Below are 20,764 nucleotides of genomic sequence, written 5' to 3' on the forward strand. Positions count from 1 at the left end.
AAACAAGAGGCAAATGTTCCCTGATGTGTCTTCCAGGACTAGATCCTGGTTCAGCAATAAGGAAGGAAGGAGTATGACAAAATGTCACCCCTCCTGCTGTGAGCTGACATGTGCCTGCCTGCTCTGGAACACTGCCCCTCCAAGGGTCACTACGGCAGCAAATTAGAAGCCAGCAGTTTTAGGTTCCTGCTGAATGTGGGGATGGATATATACTGCACAGCTGTCACAAGCAAGGGGAAGGAAGCATGCCTGTAAAGCATTTTCAAGCACTGTAGCTGCACTGTTTGTGGCTTGAATTAAATCACCAATGACGACTGCTTCACAGAGAAACCTAGGACTGGGAAGGCAAAGTAGAATGGATAAGAAAAACTGGAGAGCCCGTCAATGCAAACAGACTCAGAACAACTGCTGAAGGTACACAGCTACGCAGAGAAATGAACAGTTTGACCCTCTTTCACCACTGCCAGCAACTGTGAGGAGAATTTCATACCATAGCTGATGCATCTATGATAGAATGCTATTGTATTATGCAGGAGACTTGCTAATAGAATCAGATTTACATACTGCATTACCAAAATGTGAATGCGAGATGCATGAACATTAATTCATGGCAATTCGTCAACTGGAATTATGTTTTTTTAATTAAGACAGAGACTTCCCCATTGCACTGCAAAGGGTATAATTTTCAAGAATATGGGAGGAAACCTCCACATATGGCTAAGACTTCTTTTGAACTCGAATATGAGTTTGCATCCAGGTCCTAAAAACAGTTAAAAATGCAGATGATTAATTTTCTGTTAACTCTCAAAGGGAAGAGATCTAACTGTTCAAGACTAGCAAGATATACAAAAAGCTTTTTTTGCAAAAGCTTTTTAAATTTTCCCTCATGAAAAATACCCGTATTTTCTCTACAGTATCAAGCTAATATTCCTATGACTAAATGAAATTATGCAAAACCTGATTCCAGTGGAATAAAACAAGCTATATAAGCTTACAACTAAAGAAAATTTAAAGAGGAAAATAAGCATTATTTGAAAACACCCTTGAAGGAGATTCTTTGTTTCAAAAAGCTATAAAATCCCTAGTTTTTAAAAATTAATCATTTTGGTTTGTATTTCTTTACCACCAGTTTTAAAATAACCTACCTGCAATTTAAAAATGTTTGACCATGATATCATAATGGATACAACACCAGTTTTAATCGAATTAATTTTGTATTGAAAATTGGGGATTACAGTCAACTTCAGGCGGAAAATAAGTATCAGGACGAGATGAATACCTGAATAATGAAAAAACTTGCTTTGTTTAAATATTTTTGTGGTTAAAGCTTCCTGCTGGTTTGTTATACATAGTGTATGAAATGCATCAGGTCTTATAAACTAAACTTTGTAATTGTCTCACATGAGACACTATGCTACTTTAAATTTTAAACAAACTTTTCATCATGTTTTTAAAGCACTGTCCACATCTTTTTATCTAGAATGACCCAGTTAGTTTGTCCTCAAATAATTTTTCTTGCTTCAAGAACACTGATTTTCTCTTTCTAGACATATCACTGCTATTTCGGGCAAAATAAAACTGATATTTATCACAGTATAGAATCATTAAATCATTAGTGTTGGAAAAGATCTCCAAGATTATTGAGTCCAACCTTTGCCTAACCACCAGCAATCCAACCACAGCACTAAATGTCACACCCAGTTGTTCCTTGAACACTGGAGTCAGGGTGAATCCACCACCTCCCTCTGATCCAATGCTTTCAGTAAAAAGTTCCTGCTGGTGTCCAAGCTGAGCCTCCCCTGGCAGAGCTGGAGGCCATGTCCTCCTGTACTGTCCCTTGTTGCAGGGAGAAGAGGCCAAACCCCACCTGGCTGCACCCTCCTCTCAGGCAGGTATCTGACTAACTAAACTGTGAAATTCCTTGGCAAAAAATCATTCAGCATCAGACCAAAACACTGCATCCTAATATGTAACACCACCCTTCTTTTATTTGGTTAATTATATAAGCATAAACAAATGCCGTTATCCCAATGAAGCACTCACAGCACAAAGGAAGGAGATACTACTCCACTCTAAATCTCGACTAGCAGGATTTCAAATTCCTGCACTATGTCTTTAAAGTTCTTTACCATAACTATGCTGCTGGCTCAGACACTGCCCTAGGTGGAACTAAGCAGCAAACAACCTAGGTGAATGCAAGTGTATGTGCTATTAATAAGACAACTTTTCATCGTTCACTGACTACACTAATTGTTTCTCAATACATGGAGCACATCCTATGAAAGTAAAGTTAGAAAATCCCAATGAATGATGTTTGTAATATTAGAAAGAGAAAACCATTATAAGGAAAAAGAACAAAACTATAATTTTTCTGGAAAAAGAATTGATTTTTCCACATGAGTCACTTTTACCTACAATGATATAACAGTTAAGTGCAGCTGTTTCTTTGATAGAGATTCATTCAGTGGATAATTTGTTCTTCCTGGACTTCTAAAATGTATTATATTGATAATAAGTTTTATATGTGGTTCTACTGTACAATATTTACTTGTTTTAGTACCCAATGTTTATGTTATGGCAGCTTGATATACAAAAAGAGAAATGTAACTTATTCAGTAAACTGTGTTCCCATCACAAATTTAACCAACTGATTCTGAAAAGCTACAATAAAAAAAAGTCAAAAGTTTTCCAACATTCAGTTTTAAAGCAAAAGACTGGCTGCAATTTACAGAAAGAAACCTGATGAGTGAAAACATTAAATTATATACAACTTCTCGTAACATTTGTTAACCAGTGCATATATACACATTCACAGTAAATCATGCAGAGTCTGATAGTGTAAATTATGTGTTGTAGTGACAGATTCTCATGCAAATATAGTATGAATCTGAATCCACTTCCTTAAGGGTGCAAAGTTCTATGTATAAACCTCAGAAAAGAACTCTTATATTTTTACAAGTCTCAGAAATCTGAGGAGAAATATATTGGAGGAATATATTTTCTGTCCTGCCTTACAGGAGGAAATTACCTTACAAATACATCATAAAATAGGTGGAACATTACTGGTTTTATTCAGTTTATCTCCATGACCAATTTTATTTTTAAATTCTGAAGTCTAAGATAAGAAGGAGATACAATATAAAGGTCAGTATCTTATAAACACCGATTTTTGCTTAGCAGCTGTCAAGTCCATATGGACCCTTACATTACATAAAAATACCAATGAAATTGCCAAAGTCAGCAAAAGCTTCCCAATAATCAGCTGGGGTCAATCCTGCCTTTAGATTAGAGAACAGAAAATAACTGTGACATTAATGGTATGATATTTGATATTAACAGAGTAAATCAACATTTTTTCTGGCTTGGGGATTGCGAGCTAACAAAAAATTAATGAAGGACTATGAAAAATTTATTTTGAAGCAGAAATGAACCTCTTTGAGGAGTCACAGCACTATCATGTGTTAACACTACAGAACCACTTTATGTAACACATGAATTGTAAGTTTATTTGAATCTTGCCACAGTAATAATCCTTGAGACTGGGCCCCTAGAAGATGGTATTCAAGGTAAATTTGTGAGAGAAGTACAGTGGAAGAAATTTCTATTGTTCTGCTGAGATGCTGTAAGAGCTGGGATAGATGCCCTCAAGAAGGCACTATGGAATAGCTTCGGAAACCTTTAGCAGTAGGAACTTGACCAGTTGATGGCACTGAGCCTCAGAAAATATATAACTAGAGGCTGTTCTACACTGGAGAATACACTGTTTTCAACAGACAGGGACGTTTGTCCTTCTGAGAAGAAAGTGGAAAAGAAAGAAGTGGAAAGGAAAGAAGTAATATTCTTCCAAAAGGAATAAACCAAACTTGTATTGACTTTTGATCAGAAATTCTGATCAAAAGTAAGTGGATGGAACGTGAGCAAGGATGGAAGGGGAACAAGTAATCAGCTATTTCTTAGAAAATTAAAAGATGTGTTGTGTGGTGAAACCAGTAATTCTTTTGAGGTGGCAACTGAAGTAGGTTGTGCTAAAAAAAGAATTTAAACATCATTTTGAAATGGAGCTAACTTCCTGATAGAAGGAAGAGAAGTAAGAGTCTATCAGAAAACCACCAAGATATATACTTTATAGTATCACAAAGTTATCACTTACTACAGTAAGTGATACATACAATCAATGCATCTTTGAAGAATTCCATCCATGCAATGCAAATAATTACATTAAAAGTAAAATAAAACAATTGACTGCCAATGAGGAAAGGGCATTATTAAAAAAAAAAAACAACACCAAAATCATCAGTGGTAATTGATTAAAACTCTTTGCTTCTCTAAACAAATTAAAATTTGCTTCCCTAAATTAATTAAAATTAGGAGGATTTTGCTGGTATCAATAAAGGTCAGTAGTTTTGTGCTGCATGTTACACCTTGAACTTTTGAATATGAGAAGTATCTCTTTTTCCTTCTGTCTCACCAGCTCTAGTGCTATCTGAAGTGATAATGACTGAACCGTTACCATCTGTACCTCTTTCTGCCTTGCAATCAGATTTAAAAAGATTGTTTAAGGGATATTAGTGAGAACTGCTGCTGAAGTAGAAGGTCCCAATCCCTGACCACAAATATACCCACCACTTCCCGTTGCTGGCACTAGAGCTTAAGCAGACATGTGGTGAGCTAGTTCAGGGAACTGATCCAATTGAAAGCAGCAAAGAAAAATAAAACAATTAGTTTTCAGCTGAATCTATTTCCTGAGATAATCCTTGAACAGCTGCACATCTGCTGGTGCCAGGACTGGCACAAGAGAGACAACAGGAATGCACAGCCAAGACACGGAGATGACTTACAGTGATCATCAAACTGCAGCCTTAGTCCACTGCCTAGCCGGGACCATGAACCCAAACAGCAGTGCTTTTCACTAATTCTATTTCAAAATGGATGAATCTCGGACTAGATGGAAATGAATCCGTATCTCTAAAGCTGTAATTTCAAAGATAAATGTTGAACCTTCTTGGGAAGAGCAATATGAATGAAGCTTGATGTTGTCCCACGGTTTCCCATATTCTAATCTTGAATGTCTGACCATTCTGCTCCAGATGGCATGTTTTGTAAAGATTTTTTTAAAAAAAGGAGGAAAATATCCCAAATAAATGATGGAAAGAAAGAATGTGAAAGTTTTCCTGCTTACGTAGACTAGAGAAACTTCTGCAGGGTCAGAAGATATTAAGAAATAAATAATGTAATTCATTTTTCAATATTGACTATAAATTATTAAAATACATCTCACAATGATTTTAATTACTTAAGTAAGAAAGAGGTAATACAAAACACCAAAATTTTTAATTTCTAATGCAGCATAAGAAAACCATGTCATGTCCCCTCCATGTTCAACATGTAGTACACCTGGATTGTTTATTTGTATAGAAATGATACTATATTATATGACTTGTAAATGGTTTGGGATTTTCTACACTGAAAAAAACAACTAATTTGCCCATGGTACAACAAAAAATGGTTCTAAAATTTATCTTTTATTATGGCCTGATCGTTTATATGCTACAATCTTCATACTTAAGAACATAGGGTTTACACATAGAAAAATGAGAAGATACTCCCACATTTTTTGTGTGACAGCAATCCTAAGTTGTTCTTCAACAAATTTATTTCCAGGAATTGTTGAAACTGTGTTTTCTTTTTAATTTCTAATTAGATTATTTCTTAAAGAGGTCTTAAGAACTTTCTGAATATCATATTCAATTAAAAAATAAGGAATTGTAGTTCTTCATCACAGTACTTAGTATTAATTTTTAACATCTTCTGTCAAGACTTTTAAAATACAATGGAAATATATGGGGCTTCCATGTACCCTGCAGTAACATGTTACTATGAAACTAAAATGTGAATGTCATCTTGAGTGTTTTTTATAGCTCTGCCAGTGTCCATACAAACCTTCAAATGCAACTAATGTGCAGTCCCTAAAAAATAAGAGCAACTCAGGCTTTTACTCCACCATGCTGAAAAAGTGTTGAAGGATTTTAAGCAAGGATTAGTGACACAACAGACCATAAAGAAAATACTGTGTTGGTGATCCCTTTTGGGGATGTTAATCCTATATGATCACCTATAGCTGATCTATAGAAGCACTTCTTTACTGATGGTTCAGTGTATACTTGATTTAGGTATTTTTGACATGGGCAATATTTTGGCATTAAAGTAATAGCTATAATTTACCAGTTTAATGGATGGCTCCCTATGTCCCTTTCGCCACAAATTACTGACCTGAGAGGCTGTTACCCTCCACTATAGCAATACCTATATACTCTGTGGGTTACTGACAAGGTGGCTGGTAAATGATTACTGTCTTCCTGTTACATTCTTTCATGCTCTTCTAGACCATCACTCCCAATTCATCAAAGTGGTATTGTTGACAGGAGGAAAATACAACGTCCTGAAACTGCTATAGTAGAAGAGACAACAAGCACTCGCAAACCCTTTTATCTCATGTAAAAAAATAAAAGCAGTGGACTGAACCTTCTTTGGAGCTTTTGCTCTATGTGTCCTGTCAACATTATACATAATCTAAGGATCTTTAAACTGCAGGAAAGGAAACTGTCTGTATATTAAAACAAGTCTATGCTGTATCATTCACACATTATTTCAAGTATGTGTCCATGGAATCTGCCTGACATGTATTCTTATAAAAAGAGTACAGGATTTTATGCGCAAAGGATCCACCCCACTACTGTAGTCATTTTACACCATTTTTTTTGTCATGGTTTTAATATCATACAAACCTGGTACCATATCAGAGAGAAGTCTTGGGAAACAGCAAGCATGAAACTTAAAATTTGAATGGTAAAGAAGTGGGGAAAATTACCTCATATTCCTGTGAGAACTTCAAATTGTCATTTGCTTTCAATCTTTCAATGTGATCTGCAAGTTCCAAGATAGGTATTGGGGGATGACTGGCCATACCTGTTGAACAAGAAAGAAGAACAAAATTTAACGTAAACTACAGTGATGACATTGCTCTAAAATTTAGAAAATGCAGTAGTTAGAATGTCTATAAATGTGTAAATAGTAAAGATGTCATATGTGAGAGAAGCAGGCAAATAGTTTGGTTACTCAAAGCAGGACATGCTCTGCATAGATGAGCTCTGAAGCCAAATTAAAAAAAGTCACCAAACGTATTCCCAAAGCTAACATTCCTAGTGTAGAGGAAAGAGCTACTGTCATATGAGTCAATGAGTTTAGCTAGGCATGGAAAAATGAAACAGTTAGACCTGATGTTGACCTCTGCTTTGAGTAATGACTCTTAATGTCATTTTAAACCCTTCTACTGCAATGCATGAAATGAAAACTCTATTGAATTAGATGAGGAAATGTGAACTGAGAAACAGACACTGAAAGAGCCCTAAAGGGGAAACAATAGTGTTTTGACAGAAAACAAAGTGACTTATGCATAATCAAGAAAAACAAACTTGAATAATGAAGGTTACCAAGGTAACCAGAGACACCTGAATCCGGAAAAGAAATGGTAAAAAAAAAAAAAAGAAACCTAAACCAACATAAAACTTTCAAAATAAAGTATAAAATAATGAAATGGAAATATTGAAGATTAATAATAATAATAATAATAGTAATAATAATGCATCAAGGTATAGAAGACTGTGTACTCTAAATTAGAAATACTTAGGTATTTTACAGAATTCTGAGGTGACTGACATGCAGCTGTGAATGACTAGAACAACATGCATCACTTTTTTAAGACAACAGTCACTGAAGACAACATTGGACATAAGACAATTAGAACTTCAAAAATGTTTTCACTAGTAGCAGATTGTAGAGGCAGGGGTTGTACAGTTTGGCTGGACTCACATGCTGACTGCACTAGTACCTTAATATAAGCTTAATCTGAAATCCCATTTATCAACCCCTAAAAGTACCTACAATCTACTTCAGGTGTAAACATCTTTGTCCACTGATGAAGATATTAGGTGAAAAAGAAGAAGAGCTTGGAATTGGAAGTACAGATGGGTGTGTAAGGGGGTACAGGGACAGCAAGGCAAAAAAAAACAAAACCAAAAAAAAAGAAAAACCAAAAAAACCAAAAAGACAGGAAAGATGTGGGGTCAACTAGAACAATCTGCCAGCTTAAAATTTGACAGGCAAAATTTTGTGAACATATTTATTTCAAGCTATCAGTCTTCATGAGTTTTCTCCAAAATGCTTACATTCTTCTCTTCATACTTTAGACTATCACACCTAAAATGAAAGTGAGGTTTCAATAGCTTAGGGAAGAGATCAGAGCTGGCAAGAAAAAGTTAAGCTAGTGAACCCCAGGATCTCTTGAAATTACAAAGGGAAAACACTGATGACTCAAGGGGGCTCAAGCTGGAAGGCATGTTGCACAATGCAGTTTGCTTTGTCACCGTGACCTTCAAGAGCATGCCTAAGACAGTTGACTAGCATTTTCTTTAAACATAGCTGAAAATGACCATGTGGCTACAACACAGTCACACTACAGTATGTGCTTTAATTCTTTAAATTCTTCTAATTTTGTTTTTAATTCCTGTTTTCTTTTGGATTCTTTGACATTTCGAGCATCATAATAGACTCCAAAATAATGTCCAGCAGCACTGACCCTAATTCTTCTGACCCTATTAGGGAATCTTCATAGCACATCTGTGATGGTAAGCCATTAAACAAAGCAGAATATTCAGATCAGTGGGGAGATTCCTTAAAAATTTCAATTAAAAAAATTAGTCTCTAAGTACTAATTTATTTGCTGCAGCTCTGCTTCTCTCCCATTTTCTTACAAATTTTACTTAGAGCTTGGCTACTCTCAAAATGAGATCAGTCATCCAATAATTAGACGGATTGATCCAGATCAAGCACCCCTATGGAAAATATGTGGGTGAAAAGGCACAGGAGAACTCTAGATTGATCCAGAAATGGAGGTGGACTGATGTACATCTAAAACAGTGCTTGAACAGAGAAAATAATAGAGACAAAGATGTTTAGACCTTTTCGAGCGAATCGTGGGAGAGAGTTATTATCATATAAGGACTGAGTGGTAGTTTGGCTAGAGAGGGAGGACACAGAGCCAATCAGGGAGGCGTAGGGGACTGAATTACTGCTCAAAGCTGTAAAAAGTAAAAGCCAATCGGAAATGGGAAACAAATTAGTAACAGCAGTAGACCATCATAATCAATCATCTTGTACATACAGGCACTTCAGACATGCACAAAACAGCGTCTGGCAACTCAACTAAGATATTTAAAGGTGCAGTTACCCTACTGTAAATATAAAGGTCATAAAACCAGTGAGTATGAGACTCACTCATCACACAATGAACCTGACTGAATCACCAGCATCATGAACACAAATCATAATAATTAACTTACTGTGAAGGAATATTTTTCTAAAGATGCTGAACACCCATTCTTTTTTCAATTGCTTTTATTTATACACTTCTCTTTGTGACACTTGACATTTCCAAGGGGAGATTTCACTATAAACACTTTGTGTAAATAAGAAATTTGAAGGTAAATTTCTCTAAGGCAAAAAGAGGAACTACTTACAATTTCAGAAACTGACAAATTTTAACTGCATTTAAACCCTTCCTCTACACCTCATTTTCAGCAATTACACTTTGAATTACTTTCCTCAAATAATATTTGGCAGTTAACTTACGAAGTAATTGCATTTGTTCTATTTTCATACTTTAAATACATAAAATGGGCTCCACTGATATGATAGAAGTAATTATTTTTTAAAAGAACTGCTGGAGGGCTTTTGTTATGTAATCAGTCTGTGAATCATAACAGAATATGCTATGAATAAACATCCTAAGATGTCATCACACCTCATGCAAAAGCATGAGGTTTCAATTGAGCAGGTGTAGAACTTGAATCAAAAGATCCCAGTTAAAATACAGTTAAACTCACTTCTTTTTGTGGTTAGAAATAAGAAAATACACTTATTTGATGACACACTCCCACACCAATCAACATATGTCATGACAACACAAAAACTTAAAGACAAAATACAGCTAAATTACAACAGGTCCTGTGACATGCTAAAAAGTCAAAAGAAATACCATGCTGAAACATGCTTTCAAATTCTCTTTTAAATATGGTATCTCTTTTTTTTTCCCTTAAAAAAAAGAGATAAAAACACCTGAAAACTCAAAGAAAAGAAAACCCCCAAAACCACCACATGCAAAATACAGTTGAAATTGTACCCATTAAAAATTTTTATAACCAGGTTTGGTAGAAGATTGCCAAATGTAATTGATCTTATGCAGCCTAGTAGTAATTCCTTTGCATGAATTAAATAACAAAGTATGGTTTGATTACAGTGTATAATTATCCTCTGGTTAATCCGTGGTAAATACATCACTATGGAACATGAAATACTATTTCTGCTACAATTTCAAGGAAAAAACTAAGAGAGCAAGGTCAGAAAACATCTGCATATTAACAGACATTAAACCTGTTAATTATATTTCCTTATCGGAGCTAATCAAGTGGGTGTTTTAGGCTTGTCATTAGTGCGTTAAATTAGGATTTTGTTTGTTGTCAGGGTTTTATGATAAAGGCTTTTAGAAACATTTATGACACATACATTTATTTACCAATTTGGAACTGTAGGTTCACATACCCACAATAAACAAGAACAAAGTTAGAAATTAAAGAGCAAATCTGCTAGTATACAGACTATAATCTACATGAAGTGAAAATGTGATAATTGTCACAGAAATTTCTTTAGGAAATGAGTGGTATGTTAGGTCCACATTGAACTAATTGTCTGTGACTTTACAAATGTCTCATTTTTATTCGATAATTTACGGAACACTCTTTTACATGTGAATCTATGCTGAATAAGATATCCCTTTATAGAAAAAGGAAGTAATAAGTAACAGTGGCTGTTGAGACTTATCAAAAAGATAGGAAAAAATACCTACTTTGAATTCGAACATGGAAAAAGGAAAAAAGTAAGGATGACCCTTATTCAGTAGGAATTCAGCATTCATGAAAACTTAACAAGAATGCCTTTAGTACATGAAAATTACTGTTACTTTAAAATTTCTTTTTCACAGAGCCAGAGCTAGGCCAGAGCATGAAATTACAAAGACAAATTTACTAGACAATCTCTAGAGAAATATATCATTCTGCAACAGCTATTCTAAAATAATTGCAAATGCATATATAATATTGCAAAATTATGCCACTTTTATTCAAGAATATTTTCTGTTCTTCAAAACTTGATCAATTATTCTGGAATGAAAATATTTTATCTTTTTCTGAAACAAAGACTGAGCTTTAACAAGGAGCACTGCAGGCTCCACAGCCTCATAGCAGAAGCACCACCTCTGAGTGATGTTTAAAAGTCACCCAGTGTGACTTTTTAAAAGTGAGAATAGGGGAAACCTAATTTTCAGATCCCGATACAAAAATGTCAAATACAATAAGATGTTACAAAAACTATGGTCTAAAATCCAGAGGAAAAGAAAGGGATAACTTTTGTGAAGAGAAGACTTTTCACCTTCATCTCCTAGCTAAGCAGACTCTGGGTTCCTCCAGGTTTCAAAGCAAAATGGGACAGCAGAGAAGTGCTGTTTGCATCGGAAGCTGTGCCTCTCTTAGGTGCCTAAATCCTCCGTGTTCGATGTGCATAACAAGAGCTATATGCATGATGGCTCACTATGAGAAACATTTTAGTCTGTTTTTGCCATGGAGACAAAGCACAGTACTTCCTTCGACATTGTCATGATTCTTATAAACAGATGTTGAGTGGATAAACTGCGCAAAAAAAATTCTGCTGTCATGCAATGCAGGTAACTAAATCCAGACATTGCTTTTTCCACCCTTTTTTTTTGTTTGCACCCTTTTCCTCTGAACATGTTTTATGCTTTTTCTGCTTTATCACGGAAATAAGTTTGTGGAAATTCCTTAGCAACTCAGGGAATAAGTAAGCACTTATCTAATTAAAAAAGAAAGGTCTTTAATTTAGAGCTGTAATAACTCTATTTATTTTTCTTGTATTTAAAAGCATCTTATTTAGTTCATAAGATATAATGAGATAATTGTTTAATTGGCACCCAATTACAAAAATTACTTATAAGTGTGACACATTTTATAGTTAAATGGGGATAAAAAAAATCAGTCACTTTTGAGGCATGATTCAATTTATTTCTCTGGCTGATTGGCAGACTGAAGTCTGCCTGAGCCTTGGATCTCTCAGAACCCACTCAAACTACTTAATTTCAGTTAATTTTCTTCTGCACAACCGGGCTGCCATATTTGATGAAACCTTTTGCGAGGCTTAATTATTATCCCTTCTTTACCTTAACTCTCCCATGTGGCATAGAGACCTCTAAAATTTGTGCACCAGGTTAATGATTTTAATTCTGCATTTCATAGGCAACTTGTAGAAAGGTAAGAATGTGACAGACTTTTCTTCAGCTATTCCAGTTATGGAAGAATAACAGACTTAAAAAGGAAATTCTACTGAGAGATTGGGTATTTTCATGTTTACTCAAAGAGAACTTGGCACTGCTGTGACCCACTCACTGGCATATGGGCTTATCTAACACATACACATTTTTGGACAACACACACGGACCTGGGATCTTGGTCTCAGATACAGAACTGTGGGCTATTCCAAATGTCAAGGCAAAGTGTGAAATTTATCTATGGAGTTCCTTCATCCAAAGAGGAGGGAAGCCAAAAATAAATTTGATCCTTTCTGAACAAGGTAAGATAGGAAACTCTTTAGGTTAGAGCCCTTTAGATCTCTTTATGTTATTGAAGAATGTAGACAATAAAAAGTGAAAGGAAAGCATACATTTCCTGTGCTGGTAGTTTAGACTGTGAAATTTTATAACATCCTCATGCAGAATTGAAAATTGTATGACAAGTACAACATATTTGTACAAAAATGATTGTCTAAATATCACCAAAGATAAAATATTACTTTCTCATATTTTGTGTCAAAAATCTACACCTAATCTTCTGCATTGGGAGTAATTTAAAATTGTGGTTAGAAATTCAAATTTACCCCAAGGAGTTATGTTTCAAATTATTTTGATATCTGTATCCGATCAGGTCTTTCCTTATACAAAATATATGATTGATAGGATGTTTGGAATGTGACTGTTTAGAAATCTTTTAAAGTACTAAAGTTTATGACAATCCATAATTTTATAGGAGTGTCTCATTCACCTCTCCAAGTAAAAACTGCCAGTCCAGATATGCCAATGTAATTTAGAATTTTTTTCTCTAACACTTCTGTACATTATGGATTCAATCAAAATTGTTTTCCTCTCTCACTGGAAGCAGTTGGTCTGCCTGGAAAGCTCCAAGCAAACTGCAGATGCTTTCATAATCTAAAGAAATAAATCATTAGAATAGTAACCATGTGAAATCATCTACCTTGAAGCACTTGTACTGATAGTATATTCACTACTCTGTCCTTTGTTCTATCTGTTGGCAATGTTGGGAAATGCCTCATTTTATGAGAGCAATAGCAGATTTCTCAGTAAAAGGAACCCAACACATAACCACACCAGCCCTATCCCCTTCCCTCAGTGACCTCCTTTGCAGTACCCCCCTATCTAGTTCTGCTACCTTGCAGAAAATAAAACCCATATATTTGAAAGTGAAAGAACAACAAACCCAACAAAGCTGACATCCTGAATGTATAGCCTTTCTGTAGTTTCTCTATTTTCATTTAAAAAAAAATATTGCATATTATTTGATAGTGTGTTGGTGGTTGGGAGATGGATAAATATTCCAGTAGGATCTAAACACTTCAGTTAAATTTATTCACATTTAAATGACATGGTAACCCTAACTGAAGTTAATTTAAGTGAAATTCTGCTTTTACTAACAAAAAAACTGTAGCTTGATTTCACTGTGACTGATTACATCGTAAGAATGTGTTAACAGAGTAAGTTAACAGTATAACAAAGTAAGACAAATCTACTGGGGTAAGATTTTTCTCCTTTGATATTTCGTTGAGTAGTACAATGGCCTGACCTGTGTCTAGGGACCTTAAGATGTACAATAATAAGGAAAAAGAATATAATTTGATGTATTTTGTTTTTAATAATAATGGTAATACTCCAGTCTGTGAAAAGGATTATAGCAAAGGAGTTCCTAGTAGAAACAGATCACAGATGTTCTGCTCAAATAGCTTCACAGAAAACTGCAAACTTCACAGATAAACTATAGCCCTGCAAGAAAAAGTATGCCTTAAATCCTCTCCAGCTCTTTTCAGATCAATGACATGGAATTACTGTGTCTACAAGTGCCACAAATTCTGCCATTTCTTAATAACTTTACTTTCTCAATGTAAATTAGAAATTAATTACAATAAATTAATTTTATATGTTAGCACTTGGTAGCGGGGTTTTTTTCCCTCATGTTTCATTTTAATTATGATGAATACTAAATGAATAGGTAAGATTTTGCATCTAAATAAATGGAGTGCAGAAAATTAGGCTTATCTATCTAGTTATTATTCCATTATTTATTGGATGAAGAGGGAAATATAGTGACTATCGATGAGGTAAAGGCTGAGGAAATTAATGCCTTCTTTGCCTAAATTTTTAATAGCAATATCAACTGTTGTGGGGGCATCCAGCCCCCTGAGCTGGAGGACAATGATGGGGAGCAGAACTTAGTCTCCCTGATCCTGGAAAAAAATGGTCAGCAACCTGCTACACCCCTCAGACATGCACAACTGTGTGAGACTGGAGGGGACACACCGAAGGGTATCGGGTGTTGATCAAAGCACTCACTGAGCCTCCTCCCCTCATCAGCAGTCCTGCCCAACTGATGTTCCTGTTGACTAGAGGTTTCCAAATGGGACATCCAGCAACAGGATGGGCAAGAAGGATGATCCAGGAAACTACAGGCCTTGATGCTGGGGAAGGTCATTAAGCAGCTGGCTCATCCTGGCCTGTGCCAGCAATGGTGCGGCCAGCAGGAGAAGGGCAGGGATTGTCCCCCTGTACTCAGCACTGGTGAGGCCACACCTCAAATCCTGTGTCCAGTTCTGGAGCACTCACTTCAGGAAAGACATTGAGGCGCTGGAGCATGTCTGGAGATGGGCAGTGGAGCTGGGGATGGGTCTGGAGCACAAGTCCTGTGAGAAGCAGCTGAGGGAGCTGGGAGTGTTTAGCCTGGAGAAAAGGAGGCTGAGAGGAGACCCTATGCTCCCTACAACTGCCTGAAAGAAGCCAGGTGGGGGCAATCTCCTCATCCAAGTTAAGAAGTAATACAAGGAAGAGCAAATGGCCTCAAGGTATGCTGGGGAGGCTCAGATTAGATATTAGGAAAAAATTCTTCATGATGAGAGGGTCATGAGTCATCGGAACAGGCTTCCCAGGAAAGTGGTGGAATTACTGGCCCTGGAGTGCTCAGAAAACATGTGGGCGTCACACTTCAGGACATGGCTTACTGTTGAACATAAGGTGCTTGGCTTGGTTAATGGTTGGAGTTAATGATTTTAGAGATCTTTTCCAAACAAAACAATTCTGGGATTCTGGTAAGCCATTTACTCTACTCATTATATATCTGTATACAAATAATTACTTATTTTAGGCATAAGCTAGACTTCCAGAACAGTATTTTTTCTTTTCATGTTTCAAAGATTTGCATGTATATTTCTTTCACTGTAAAACTCTTTAAAGTTTTTACAAAAGTGCTGAGTAACAGGTAAAAACTTCACCTGGAAACAAAGAGCCGCCACTGAAATTGTAGCCTTAGAAGGACACTGAATAAAACCTTTCAATTATTTGCATTTACTGTATTTAAGTTCCTATGCTAGACATGCCCCAGAGCATGTCAACAAGATTCCCACACTAAGATGAAATTAAATTAGAAGATGTGCTCCTGAAACACACCTGATTTGCACCAGCTGATAGGAGCAGTGTACTGGAACACACTGAAAAAGCAACGCTGGAGCAAAACTCAAGCCTCCAGACCCTTCCCTTTCTACTCCTGCCACGTGCATGAAGTGTGGGTCTTTGGCCACATTCACTACTCTGCAGACACACTCCCCTTCTGGGGCAACATCATCTCAATACAGTCATTATTTAGAAGATTTGCACGTTCCCTTAACCCTTCAATGGTATTTATCCTGTCAACTTCAGCAGCTAATTCTCAGCATCTCCAGCACTTAATTACCTGCTTTTATGAACTTGAATTCACTACCTTTTTTACTTAATATATTAAGCTTGACAAAAACAAGAGGCTCAGGAAGATTTAGCATCTAATTAGCATCAGACTCCATGCAAATATATTGCAGTAGAAAACAAGTCTACTGGGGCAAAACTTAATCAAAACAAAGCCAATTTAAGTAAAAGTTGACTTCTGCAAAGGTGGTAAAAATACTATTTTAAATATTTCCCTGTTTGTCAGATTAAACAGCTTTAATAAAACAGTGATTAATGAAAAAAAAAATTAAAGTATTTGTGAGTGTGTTCCTTCTGACCTCAAACTACTGACGTAATTATATCATCCTTGACCATAACATACAGCCTTATTTTCAACATCAAGACCATTTATCTAGTTATGTATTTCCCTTCTGTATTGTACATTTGCAAGCCAGTAGAATTCACAATGATGTTGATATATTACCTGATAATGCAGTAGATAAAAGAGAAGCTTATTTTCAAAGAAGCGTCCATAAAAATATCATTAATAAACAGAGGGATGTACATTTCCCAGTAACATTTTCTAGCATGGTTAGGTTTAAGTTGGAATTTTAGCAAATAAAGCACACCCATACAGCAAACGTGTCTTTGGGCTTTTTTTACAAAACTTCAAATTTTTTTTTCAAGCAGGCTTTTTTTTAAATACAGAAATTACTTAATTATTTCAAAAGCCAATGAACAAATATATTTTGCAGCAAAAACCAAAAAAACCACCCCCCAAACCCTCAATCAAAATACATATTTCCAAACAGTCCCTGTTTCTTTTCTGTAATAGCATCAGTAACCAGCTGCAATCACAGAGGTCTCCATGAGTTATAATTGTCTCTTACCCGGAGTTTGAAAGTTAAGGCGTCGCAGCTCCACTGGATCTGTGGGATGGTGAGAGGGGACCTCCTTGCTGTTGGGTATGCTGCTCTTCCTAGAATCAGATTCAGCCCTCTTCCTGCATGGAGAAGGTGAATACACATAGACAGACATGTTAGCTTCACAAAGGTGCCTGAATGTTTGGCATTACATTCTAAAGGCAAGATGTTTATTTCTGAAAAAGTATTTGATGCAGTGCAAAGGTAATATAATCATGAGTGGTGGGTACGGCACCTACAATTTGCAGTGTTAAAATGGTCAGAGAGAAAATAGCTGCATTCTGCCCTAAACTGCTCTTCCAGAACATCCTTCTGGCCATCCTAAGACTTTACTTTTATAACATTAAGCCTATAGAAATTCAGACGATTCTCCGATTTTAAATGCTACCTAGCTATACCTTATACTTTTATCCCTTTATAAAAAAGCAGCAAACACTTGAGCTAGACCACTCCAATATTTCTTATCCTATACACATAGCTCTGCATGCTATAAAAAATAATTTGCATTCTTTAGGTATTTTTAATAGGAGAAAGAACAGTACAGAAGACACCAATTAAGAAGACATCTATTCTTTTCACTTTCTAGGATGTAAGAATTTGCTCTGTTTCCTCTCATCTCTGGAAGAGCTGAAATAGGCCATCTTCATATGTCTTATCAGGTCTACATATACTCAAGGCTTAGATCTGTATGAATATTTCTAATCAAATTAATGCTTTTACTGCAAAGGAAGGAAAATAAAACAAAAAAAAAATCAGACAGAATTAAAGAGATAAAAGAGAATGAATGTTGCCTATGCTTCCCTTTCTCTAGAGAGAAGCAGAATCCATGTGTGTTCTCTGGCATTTTTGCTAAAACTGACTTTTGTTATCTGTATGTATCTGATGTAAAACATGGATAACTATGTTACATGAAGAGTAGCGACCACTCTGCATCTTTATACAGAAAGTGGAATCTTTCTTCACAAGTTATTTGTGGGGTCCTGAATGAGAACACAATGTGGCTGTTATTTTTTATGTAACATAAAATGAAGAAGCAAACAGAGGAAGAGTTATGTTGTGAAAACAGAACTGAGATTATTTTAAGGGTAATGATAGCAGAGTGTTTTCCAGGTGCCCAATATTTATTTTAACATAACACTTTCTTTTTCCTCATTGACTCATAATGATAAATCTGTCATTACTCCAGTCAATTTCTTGCTGCTTTTGAAATAATGAAGACCAGGTGATATGCTCTGAGATTTCAAAAGTTATGAAAAAATACACCTGAAATTTTGAAAGTCCCTAGTCTGTTCTCCAGCACATACCTTAACATATGTATTAACTTCTCTTTAGTGAGGCAATAAAAATTTAAATCTGATTATTCTGTTTTTAGTCTTCTTAAAACAAAATTAGTACACATAAACTCAATTGAGGTTCCTTTCTTTTGATTTTGACTATTGCAAACTCCTTTCACAGTAGCACTTGGCCCTAGTGCTCTTTCTTCTTACTGAAGATGTGTGACATAGCTTTCAATAAGTCTTTTACCCTGTACTTCCTTCTCTTTATGTCTAGGAGTTGTAAGTGTCCTTAAGTTTCTGGAACTGTCCAGGGACAAGCTTCATTTAACTTTTTTCCGCTTGGAAGTTAGTACCAGGCTGCAATTTCATAATAATCTAATAAAACCACTAAAATATTTTCCAATCATGTAGCTGAATATTTTCAGTACTTATAGAATAACAGAATGGTTTATTAAAATTATTAATTGGAGGAACATTCTGGTTTTTTTAATCTCTCCAGCCTGTAGAAGACATCTCAATTCTTCCAGATTATGCAATGATTCTGAGATAGGTGGGGGAAAAAAAATCCAGAAAGGAAAAAATGTATCACTGTATCATTGTCACTGATAGAACTGTAAGTCAGTGTTTATGTGTATGGGACATTACGAAGATTCAGAGCAGCTAATGCCTCAACTACAACCATGGATTCCTTCAAGAACTTTGATTATTGAGTACAACCACTGCTTGTGCAGCATTAAAACACAAATAAAATCAAATGAGCATTGTCAAGCTCTGCTATCTCCTGAAAATTAACCCCATGGAGACATAAAAAAAACTCAGTGAAAATTTGCTGCTTGCACTACACTGCTTTTCAGCACTGTAAATAACATAGCAAATCTTGCACTTGTTCTCATTGACAGATTACTGACTACATTCACTTAAGACTGATAGATCATTATCATAATGGCTTTTTTTTTCTTTTTTCTCCTTTTCTGTATTAAATGAAGAGTGATTATTTTTCACTTCTCACCTGTCAGGTTTACTGCTCCATTTTAATGCAGCAAGGAGGGAAGAAAAGGTGAAATGTTAGTTGACCAGCAGCACAGAGAATAATCATGAAAACAGGAGATACAAGAAATTTTGATTTGCAGTAAAGATATGTAACTAAACAAAATTAAGCTATGACAGCTCATCAAAATATTCAATGCTTGGAAATTACAGAATAAATGGAGGATCCAAGGTCATGTCCAAAGTGAATCTTCTGTTGAAAAATACACCTCTATCTGCCAAGAAATTAGACTTCAAATTTTAACCAGTGAGACAATGGAGAATGGGTGTTTAATTTGAGCCATGAAAGTAATGTTAACATTACATTGAAAAATTACTTCTCACTGAGATGTAGCTCCCTCTTACTTTCTAGAGAGAATAGAGATGAGAGGAGGGAAGAGAGGAAAAATGAAAGTGGAGGGCAGAATGGGGAGGAGAAAAAGGGAGAAGAGGAAGAGAAAATAAAGTGACCAACAAGGTTTAATATATGACACACATAAGACCTGCACTAAACTTAAAAAATAGTAATAAAAAGAAATGAAAATTTCTAAAACTATTTAACAAAACCAGGTAATAAAATCGCAAGAAATTTTTAACAGTACCCTAGAAAGAAAGGGAATCATTAATCTTTTTTCCAATGAAGTATTACGCACCTTTTTAGATTTAGAATGAATGCCATGTACTAGAGGTCTACTGTGATCTGTATAGATCTGTAGTGATCTATGATCTATAAAGTTTAGGTAAACAGGAAAAATTATTTATTATCTCTCACCAATGTGTTCTATTATACACAGACACTGTAACTATAGTGTCTCTCTTTCTCTGTGTTGATTATAACAGGGGTTCTTCAAACATTTTAATAGCTTGTACTCTGCAATGACCACATTACACACATAGGATGAGAAAGTCTTTAAAATTCTTAATCATCACTTAAGATTTCCCATTTTCCTGTTTTGCATTTCAGTGCTTTTTAACACCTGGGTTTTTTTTCTCTTGGAAGCATGTTTCTTCTTATAGCTCAAAATTCAGCAGGGGACCAGCATTCAAAGAAAGTGATTCTGCCTCTATACTCCACATTGGCGAGACCCCATCTGGAGTGCTGCATCCAGGATTGGGATAATCAGTACAAAAAAGACATGGGTCTGTTGGAGTAGATCTAGAAAAGGGTGACAAAGATGATCAGGGGGATGGAACAGGAAAGGCTGAGAAAACTGGGATTGCTCAGCCTGGACAAGAGAAAGCTTTGGAAGACTCTCTTGCATCCTTCTGGTACTTGAAGGGACTTTCTTATAAGAAAGATGGGGATAGTAGAGCCTATAATGACAGGACAAGGGGTAATGGTTTTGAAGTGAAAGAGGGTAGATTCAGACTAGCCAGAA

General features: G+C 35.7%; 1 protein-coding gene across 20 annotated transcripts in view; it reads right to left on the reverse strand.

The window, feature by feature from the left end:
* PTPRD (protein tyrosine phosphatase receptor type D) overlaps window positions 1–20,764 on the reverse strand; it is a 1,164,217-nt gene that overhangs the window by 70,587 nt on the left and 1,072,866 nt on the right. For 8 of the 20 annotated variants that reach the window (XM_063180611.1, XM_063180604.1, XM_063180601.1 and 5 more), the window contains 2 exons: window positions 17,050–17,162; window positions 6,869–6,966 (listed from right to left, as the gene is read on the reverse strand). In XM_063180611.1, coding sequence (XP_063036681.1) covers window positions 6,869–6,966; window positions 17,050–17,162 — 211 coding nt within the window. Of the gene's footprint in view, window positions 1–6,868; window positions 6,967–9,017; window positions 9,138–17,049; window positions 17,163–19,368; window positions 19,381–20,764 lie in introns of all 20 variants that reach the window. The other 12 variants (XM_063180610.1, XM_063180603.1, XM_063180599.1 and 9 more) reach the window with 3 other exon arrangements.

Source organism: Melospiza melodia, chromosome Z (assembly GCF_035770615.1).
Source record: "Melospiza melodia melodia isolate bMelMel2 chromosome Z, bMelMel2.pri, whole genome shotgun sequence".
Classification (NCBI taxonomy): Eukaryota; Metazoa; Chordata; class Aves; order Passeriformes; family Passerellidae; genus Melospiza; species Melospiza melodia.